We start from the raw sequence: 10176 nt of genomic DNA, 5'->3' as shown, positions 1-10176 counted from the left end.
GAAAATAGTACGTTCATGTATTTTGTTCAAATATATATAAATTGGTCATATATTTCAGATAATTTTCTTGTCAAAATACATTGTATTAAAGGGAACCAAGTCACTGAAGATATAATTCTTCATTCTATACTTAGCATCTGCTAAATGCTTGTCTTACATAATATTGCACGAGATATTGTGTATGTGCCGAGTTATAGATAAATATACGATATCGAGAAAGAAAACTATGATTGCACTTAACCCATGATTTCATTAAATAGCAAAGTTGTCTGTTAAATACAAAATTTTGTTATGTCCAATTTATTCTAAAATAATTTATCATCTCTGATGATACTCAGAATTATATAATATGATACAAAATTAAAAAATATAATCTTATTTCGATACATGGTTAACAAGTTTTGTTAACAAGCGTAAAAGTAGCCTATTATTGATTGCTTATGGAGCACATTACGTACTTCTGTTGTGCTTATGCAAAAGTTTAACTACTTTTGGTAGGGCTGTTATCTATTCTTTCTGGATTCACGATTACTTGTATTACATAACCCGGCTGTACTTTAGCTTCTTCTATGTGCATCTTATCACTCAGTAGTTTCCCACCAAAGAACCATCTCTGACGTGAAGGTTCCAAACCTTCTTGACTCTGTGAATATTAAATGCATAATAATTTATTAATATTCTCTGCGCTATTACATAACTAAATGATTAACATTTTATAAACCTGTAACTTTTTCTTAGCGATACCAATAGTGTCTTTGCTATAAACAGGTAGTTTAACTTCTCCTAAAGTAGTCGATAGTCTAAGTCTTAAGGTTTGTTCTGTTCCTCCATCAACTGGTTCTATATAGAATTGATAAAGCGATAAGATAAGCTTGACTTAAAAGTAAAAAGAAAAAAATACTTTATCACAGATATTTTAAAAATTTGTCTTCTTACCTGAACAATCAGCAGGTGAATCTCTTCCACTATCTTCTTTTACGATATTAATTGGATAAGATAAACAATAAATAGGTACTTGATAACGAGTGCCCAACTCGTCATAACATTCAGTTAAGAAACCACTTGGTACAGAAATATTAGCTCCATCTAATATTGCTTGTGCCAACTGATAATCCTGTGCTTCAGCTGCAGTTGCACCTGCTCTCAATGCATCCCAGATTTCTTTACGACCATCAAAGGCTGGTGCAGTGTCCCAAAATTCATCTCTCTTACTTCTTAGTTGACCTTCAGTTAAAGGTACATCCGATCTCCATCTAATTACCTCATGACACAAGAGATGATTTTTTCTTGAATTACCTATTCAAATATGAATAATTACAAATTAATCTTTTGTTTTGTTGTTAAAATACATAATAGCATATAATAATTGCCTATCTAACACTGATATAAAATAACGAGAGTAATGTCATATAAACTAATATGATTTAGTTTTTACTATAAGAACAGGAAGTTACATTGAGTTGAATTTGTTTGAATTAAAATCAACTATACATGCTATATAATCTCCATATCTAATATCGTTGAGCTAATATTGTAATATTATTAAAATTTTAATATAGATAATGGATTCAACTAAACATACATAAATAATAGATTTGTTTTTCGTTTCTGCACTGTTAAACTAGTATAAATTAGAGCGAGAAAAAATATACTTGTCTCACTCTAACTTATTGCACCAGTTCAGCAATACAGGAACAGAAAGCAGACCTAATATATACACTTAGCGGACAGCATACTACGAGTACAAAGACGAAAATAAAGTTCAAGTGAATTTCAAGGTTAGTTGGTATCTGATGCATTTTTTATGCGATAAATATTCGGTCGTAATCTCACCTGAATTTGTTCTTGATGAGTTTTCCGACGTATCATTGATTGAGGCATTTCTTGCCCTGGTTATACCTATGCAGCTTCCCATCCTACGCAATCAAAATAAATAAACATTTCACTGAAATTTAATAACACTTGGCATGCCATTTTCTTCCATTTTATCCATCATCAGGGTTAAGGAATACATAGAAAGAAGCGGAATGTGTCGAGTTGTCGTAACTGATGTTCAAGTCGCGAAAAACCATTGCGACATCTGTGAATATGATTTGACATTATATATAAAGTCTCGGGCATCAACATAGGCCGGTATTCATAAGCTTCTTCTGCTCCTTCTCATACATGACCCGGAATTCTTATTTCATTAGCCAGTCTTATTAGTATATTCGTGTAATTGATGATGTCTTAATTTAGGTAAGGTTCAGATTGTAATTTTGGTGCGTTTTAGGAAGGTTTCCAGTAAAAGGTAAGCTTTGGCATTCTCCGAGAAGGCGATGTCCACAATGGAGCGATTGGGACCTGCTCCGACTTTGTAATGGCTCCTGCACACAGTACGTGGTAATGCTTGCCGCGCGGCAGAAGTTCGCACGACAGCCAATCAATATGTTGTTTTTCCGTAAGAGCTAGAAGGTTATTACGGAAAGCAGCATATTAATTGGCTGTCACGCGAACTTCTGCTGCGTGGCAAGTATTACCGCGTCCTGTGTGCAGGAGCCATAAAGATTAATCCTTAATCTATTACTTTCCTCGATATGGGTGGGGCAATGTAGGAAAATGTGGTCAATACTCTGTGGGTGCTTTCCAATTGCTTATGGCTGCGTTTGGAAACATCACTTGAGTACTCTCCCTCTCTTTTGATCTCACTCTTGTATTTCACTCACTCCAACCGCTATCATCTAGGGGTGCGTTCGAAAACACTGAAAGTCCACGACGGAAAGTGGCTGTGGTGGATGGGCTTGGGTGCGTTCGAAAACACTGAAAGTCCACGACGGAAAGTGGCTGTGGTGGATGGGCTTGGTGGGGTTAGTGGAGTTGGTATCGAGAGGAGTTTTCGAACAGCCATGGAAGAATGCTCAATGTGACATACTACATGTGTGTTGTGCCTACATATGTGTTGTACAAAATGGCTGATCGAAAGCGTATTTCGACATTAGCTATAATTGCTTCTCAGCAAAATAATAATAAATTAATAAATTTAGTAATTAATTAATTAATTAATTTAGTAATTATTAATTTATAATTTAGTTATCTGGAAAGTTAATTGGCTATATATTTCTCGGTCCGAGAACTCGAATCGATTTCTAGCATCGTGGGCACCTAAGGAAATTTATAAACTTATTTATTACTCCTTACCTTTAACATCGTATATATAGACATTTCCCTTATCATCCTTTTGTATATTTTTTTAAATATCCATGCATAAAATATGACGACCCGAGATTAAATTTTCCATTTTTTTTCACAAATTGTTACTGATTCGTGACTTTTAACGTGCCTCGTATCTCGTAAGAAAATTTCAGAACCTATAAAATACAAAAAGCTTAATAAGCTTTATTTATATTTAAAGACAATATTCTGACAATATACATCACTATAGAAATAAACCTAAACCTGGCTAACCTACACTGCTGTATTTAAATTTTTTATCTTACCGTGATGGCTAATGGTTGTACGAATGTTTCGAAGAACAAAAAACCATAAATAATTTAGTAATTTCATACTGTATTGCACTCTTTGCGCACTCTCCACCATCTCCACCGATTCACACCGCGCAAAAGAGAGTGGAGAAAAGTCACACGAGTGGTCCACGGAGTACGGTTTTCGAACGGCCATGGTCGCATGGTCAGTGTGCCCACTAGGGGTTTTCGAACGATCTGAGTGTGACAAAATACACACGGGTGATGTTTTCGAACGCACCCTAGTAGTGTACACACAGTGTGTGTTTTCGAACGCAGCGTAAAGCCCGTATCAGACTACCGACTGCACAGGCCGACCCGACTATCGACTACGACTGCCGACTCTCAATGGACCAATCATAGTGAGGCGCCGACTGACTGGATCGGCCGATTCGCATTTAGGGTGCGATTACATGAGCGTACGGAAATACAGAAATGCGTAAATGCGGAAAAGTAACTAGTAACTAAATGGGATCCGTACGGTTTCGTTCTACTTTTCCGCGGATTTTATGCGGAAATACGGAACAAGCAAAAAGCATAAGATAGTGATACCATACTGTCACCCGAAGCTAACCATCGTAAAGTCACCTGCAATCTTATTCGAGCACTTATTGGACTACAAACTACTCTTTGTTTTTCGATGTGAGGTCCAACGATTGTCAGTAATTCATTGAACATTGTTGATGACATCCGCAGATAGTTAAAATATTTTTCGTTGTCAGACAATAGCATTTCAACGATTAAATTATTACTGGCTCCCTGTAACAATCTTCGTTGTTCAGAAAATATGGGTCTTACCCACATTCTGCGATTTCGTCTATCTTCTAATTTTTTGTAATAATTGTAAATATAAAATAATTTTGTAACTTTTTTCATCGTTATTTCCGTATACTCTTTGGTTGCTTTCGTGCTCGTATTACCAGTGTGATCATAACCACTAACATATAATTTAAAATCATATTTGCAGCAAGCAAAAACGTGGCAATCAAATGTAATAAGCTAAACTTTACAGCTTTTAAATTTTCTTTCACAGATTTGTATATGCGCTTACACAAGGAGTATATATAACGGAGTAAACGCGTTCCGTTGATTTGGTTGTCCTAAATATTACATGGAGCACAATTTGTGCGGAAATACGGAACGGTATAGTGATAAATAAATATTTGTATATATTTAAAAAAAATTATATTTACTTCATTCATTGCAATTTTTATTAATACGCTTCTTTTTTCAACTTATCCATTTAATAAAAACATTTTAATCAATAAATATCGATTACAATTAATGTTTTATAATTCCTCGTTTTGCTTTTCCGTATAAAATATGCTCCATGTAATATTTAGGAGAAAGCTACAGAACAAAAGCGCGGAAATGCGTAAATCTAGTTAAGTCCTAGTAACTTTGTCTTTCGTATTTCCGCATTTCCGTATTTCCGTACGCTCATGTAATCGCACCTTTAGACTTCAGTCTATTTCTCGAGTCGATGACTCGAGTCGTTGCCAATCATATCAGTTCGTATGATAACGCAACTATTTTCTTCTTTCTTCTAATATTTTGAGATTTCTTAAAAGAAAGTTTTATATTTCTTGACATATGTGCCATTATTTCATTGCTTGGTTTACATCGTGCACTTGATACCCGTACTAAATAGTAATTTTCTATTAGATAATCTTAATATCGACGATATATATAAACAATAGTATATTAAGCTGGTATAATACTCATCAACAAAACATATTATATTGATTGAATGCATCGCTGTTGCTTATGCATTGTCGATATTAAGATTATTTAATTGAAAATTACTATTTAGTACGCGTATCAAGTGATGTAAACCAAGCCACTATTACACAGAACTTAACCTAATGACAATGGATGCGTTCAGCGAACTCAACAGTTGCACAACAGTTGAGCAATTCGTTAATGTAATTGGTCTAGATTTAGAGATCTAATAGTAAGAACTAATCGTTGATTGCTCAATGAGCGCTTTTTCCGCGGAACGCGCTTATTTATTGCACTTTTTGTTCTCAAGCAGATGTCACTAGTACGATCAGTCGGCGGCAGACATCGATAAGTGTAATTAACCGACTGGAGTCGGCAGTCGAGTCGGCCTATGTAGTCGGTAGTTTGATACGGGCTTAACATATCTTGACACACATGTACACAAAGCCAGTTTATTGGTCACATATTATCTAAAATATCTTGTAAGATAATATGCAACCAATAAACTGGTTTTGTGTAACACAGTGTACGCAACTGAAAAACACCCTGTATAGGGTGGCCACACTGGCAAGCTGAGTTGTCCACTATGGGTGCTTTCCAATTGCTTAACATATCTTACGACACATATGTACACAGAAATGCACAAAGTGTAATGTTGTGCACGATTCAATTGGAACAAAGTGTGTACTAATATGTACGTATGTCGGTTAGGGTTAGGATTATTTTTCAACTATGCTTATATTTTAGTATTTTTTAATAATAAATAATAAAATTTAAATAATAAAAAAGATATCCATGTCGCAAATGCTAGTCTCTTTTCAAACTGCAACGCTTATTAACTTTAATTGTCACTAGAAAACACTAGTTTACATAGGGTGTTTTCCAATTGCAATATCCCTAGAGACTTTCATGCATACGGCGACACAAGTTGCATTACAATTGTCGTAATCGCCGACACAACACTACACATCCGTACTCAGCTCGAGGGCTACTAGTCGGTTATGTAAACTAGTGTTTTTTTAGTAAAAATTAAAGTTAATAAGCGTAGTGGCTTGCAAAAAGACTAGTATTTGCGATGTGAAGTGGATAATCTTTTTTATTATTTAAATTTTATTATTTATTATTAAAAAATACCAAAATATAAGCACAGTTGAAAAATAATACTAACCCTACCCGACATACGTACATTAGTACACACTTTATTCCTGCTTTTCAACAAGAGACACAAGTCAACACAAACATTGGCTTGGTTTACATCGTGCACTTGATACGCGTACTAAATAGTAACTTTCTATTAGATAATCTTAATATCGATATATATAAACAAAGGTATATTAAGCTGGTATAATATTCATCGACAAAACGTATTGTATTGATAGAATGCGTCGCTGTTGATGTGCATTGTCGATATCAAGATTATCTAATAGAAAGTTACTATTTAGTACGCGTATCAAATGCACGATGTAAACTAAGCCGTTATTCTATCTTTGTTCCGCATTTAGTGAGTAACAAAGATAGGATGGGAGCTTTCCAATTGCTTAACACATCTTGACACGTATGTACACAGAAAGGCACAAAGTGTAACGTTGTGCACGATTCAATTGGAACAAAGTGTGTACTAATGTGTATATATGACGGATAAAATTAGGATTATTTTTCAACTATGCTTATATTTTGGTATTTTTTAATAATAAATAATAAAATCTAAATGATAAAAAAGATATTATCCACTTCACGTCGCAAATGCCAATCTCTTTTCAAGTCACTACGCTTATTAATTTTAATTTTCACTAGAAAACATTAGTTTACACAGCTGACTAGTAGCCATTGAGCTGAGTACGGATGTGTAGTGTTGTGTCGACGATTACAACAATTGGAATGCAACTTGTGTCGCCGTGTGTATGAAAGTGTCTAGGGATATTGCAATTGGAAAGCATCCGATGATACGTGTGTCGACTTGTGTCTCTTGTTGGAAAGCAACCATAGCCGACTAGTAGCTTTTGAGATGAGTACGGATGTGTAGTGTTGTGTCGACGAGTACGACAATTGGAATGCAACTTGTGTCGCCGTGTGCATGAAAGTGTCTAGAGATATTGCAATTAGAAAGCATCCAATAAGTGTAGTAAGCTTTAAGCTTTAAGTAATTGACCAATCACATATGAGGAGAATAATCGACTGTGATTGGTCAATTTCTTAAAGTTTAAAGCTTACTACATCTATTGTGGCTCGGGACTTAGGTGTTCATTGGAGAGAACATTGTAAGATCTGAGACGTGAGATTAAATATTAAAACAATTTTATTCAAATCAATTATATTCTTGCGAATATTTTATTAAAAAATATAAGACAATTTTATACTCTCTATAAAAGTAATGATATCAAGAAGTTAATACCAAGTGCGAATGATTAATCATCAGTTTATCAGTTTCATCAGTTTTTACTTTTATATACTTTTATAAACATATGTAGTTTTGACTATATAATATATTTATAAATTAAATATATTATTAATATATTAGTAATATATTATTAAATAAAAAATAAAATAATTAGAGAAATACAACAATGTTGAAAAAAATTATAATAACCCAGATAACCAAGCGTGATTAACATATCAAGCAAACGAATGTATTACATGTTTTGTTGAATAGTTGATATTTAGTTGCTATCATCGTAAGCAATATGTTACCAAATTCAACAACATGAATGGTAATACGTGTAATCAGTTAATGAAATTTTAAGAGCAAACGATTAGCAATAATAGTACGGAAGGTTGCAAACAACATAATGGCAACATGACGAGAACTGATGACTTGTCTTTGCGTCAATAGCATTTTGATTACAACGTGACAACAACAACAGAAATGGAACCTTTTTCATCGATTTGCTTTGTATTTGCTTTCAATCGTTGAAGTTTCTAAATTACATGTTTTTACTGACAAAGTGTGAACGATAAGTAATTTTTATATATTTACAACAATTTGTCAATAACAAACACACTATGCACGAATTTAAAAAATAATTTATTTGGCAATCTAAAGATGCGTTTCTACTTAGCGCATCACGCGTCGAGTCGTCCAAGTTAAGCCAATCAAATCGTCCAATTTTGTTGCGTAACTTTATGCCGAATAAAATGGGACGATTTGATTGGCTTAATTCGGACGACGCGACGCGTGACGCGCTAAGTGAAAACTCAGCTTTATATATGTTATATAACTATTATTTGGTGTTTGTTAGGTATGTTATAACATCCCAAATAGCCAAGCCTAAAATCAGGCTTTGCTAAATGTCTGCTGCATGCTATGCTGGCATAATGGGTGTATATCAGTTGGACACGGGGCAATTGGACACAGTCCAATCACAAGTCGCTGTTCCAAGGGACCCTACAAATGTCTCTAATCACACGGTGCTGTGATTGGCTGTGTCCAAATGCACCGTGTCCAAGTGCACCGCTCCCGGCATAATTTGGGCGGTATCAAAGCATGATCTGTCGTATCAGAGAGTACACGTAGAAATGAAACAGAAATTTAACAGAATCTGCATCATGATATGATAGAAATACTGCAAAAATAAGGTACAATATGTCAACATAGAAAAAGAAAAATTTAAGCATTGAATGTTTATATAATATGTCGACAAGAAGCAGCATAAAATCGAACACGGAATAACGTCACATCATGTGAGCAGGAAGTCGTTAAAAATGAAGTTAACTAGATGGCATTCTGAGAAGGCAGAAACGTAGCAGAAATCGATCATGACGTTCTATTTGAACGTGACAGTAGAAACACAGCAGAAATCGATCACGACGTGCCGCTCGAACGTAACAGCAGAAACGCAACAGAAATTGATCATGACTTGCGTCCGAAAGCAACGATAGATATGAGGCAGAAATGCAGCACAAAATTTAAATTTTTTTGCAGTATTTCCTCAACGACCGACTTAATTATTAATTAATGAATTTAAGGAAGGTACTACAAAGATATACAATAAATTTGCTGAATAAATTCCTGGCAAACTTAAAGTAATCCCAGATAACAAAATGTTTTCACAGTGATATCATGGTACGCGCACGTAGTGCGTATAATCCGCACGGCTTGCATGCATATTATCATACAGATGCGTCCTCATATGAGACCCATATTGCTCGCATACGTGCGACCTCACGTGTGTGAGTCATATGAGTCTGCGCTGAGGACGCATCCCATACAGCACAGTAATATTGAATTAATGTTGCAAAAATGTTGAATTGCAACAATGTCAATATTGCAGAAACATTGAATCAACGTTGCATAAATCTTGATATAATGTAAAAATGTCTGCGATTGTTGATTTTTTCTTTGACATTTCTTGACATTTCAACGTCTTATTTATTCTTATTGTTTCATAATAAAAAACTAATTCCTAATTTTCTCATGTCTTATAATTGCTAGAAACCGAAGATTGTCAAACACATTCAAAAACTTTCGCGAATCCTCTCTCGATAATTTCGAATCCGAAGCCATATATCGGTCACCCATCTACATATCCTGACTGCGTTGCTTAACCTGACGATCAAGCGGCATGCGGTGATTTCAATGACTCCAACGATGTTTTTACAATTTATGCTTATAAAATGTATACTTACAGTGTTCACAGTATATTATAACGTACCTAACAAAGACGCGTTAATTCGCCTATCTATTTTATTTAATATCTCTAAAGTTTATTTAGTTATTTGCAAAGTGACTTCGACTATTCCTTCCAGTTTAATGTTTTTTATGCATCTTTTGTTATCGGTACAGCTTGCATCAGACTCTATGGAATAGAGAAAATTATGAAATAAAAGAATATTCAGGGTTTGCGCAAAATTACTTAAACACATTTCAATTTTATATATAAATAATAAGAAAAATATATATAATTATGATATATTGTAATATATATAAATATATTGTAATATAATATAATACATATAG

The 10176-nt window shown here is 34.3% G+C and overlaps 1 protein-coding gene across 1 annotated transcript; it reads right to left on the bottom strand.

Moving 5' to 3' along the window:
• On the bottom strand, positions 1 to 2062 carry LOC116853394 (ubiquitin domain-containing protein 1). Its single transcript, XM_032834461.1, has 4 exons — positions 1834 to 2062; positions 937 to 1296; positions 722 to 840; positions 1 to 643 (listed from the first exon to the last, which is right to left on the bottom strand). The coding sequence occupies exons 1-4, from the start codon at positions 1913 to 1915 to the stop codon at positions 482 to 484; spliced, it is 723 nt and encodes a 240-aa protein (XP_032690352.1). The 5' UTR covers positions 1916 to 2062; the 3' UTR covers positions 1 to 481.
• Between the last annotated feature and the right edge of the window lie 8114 nt (positions 2063 to 10176).

Source organism: Odontomachus brunneus, unplaced genomic scaffold (genome assembly GCF_010583005.1).
Source record: "Odontomachus brunneus isolate Ranch 3 - 2012 unplaced genomic scaffold, Obru_v1 Obru_scaffold_314, whole genome shotgun sequence".
Lineage (NCBI taxonomy): Eukaryota > Metazoa > Arthropoda > Insecta > Hymenoptera > Formicidae > Odontomachus > Odontomachus brunneus.
This window is presented reverse-complemented; position numbering and strand designations above follow the sequence as displayed.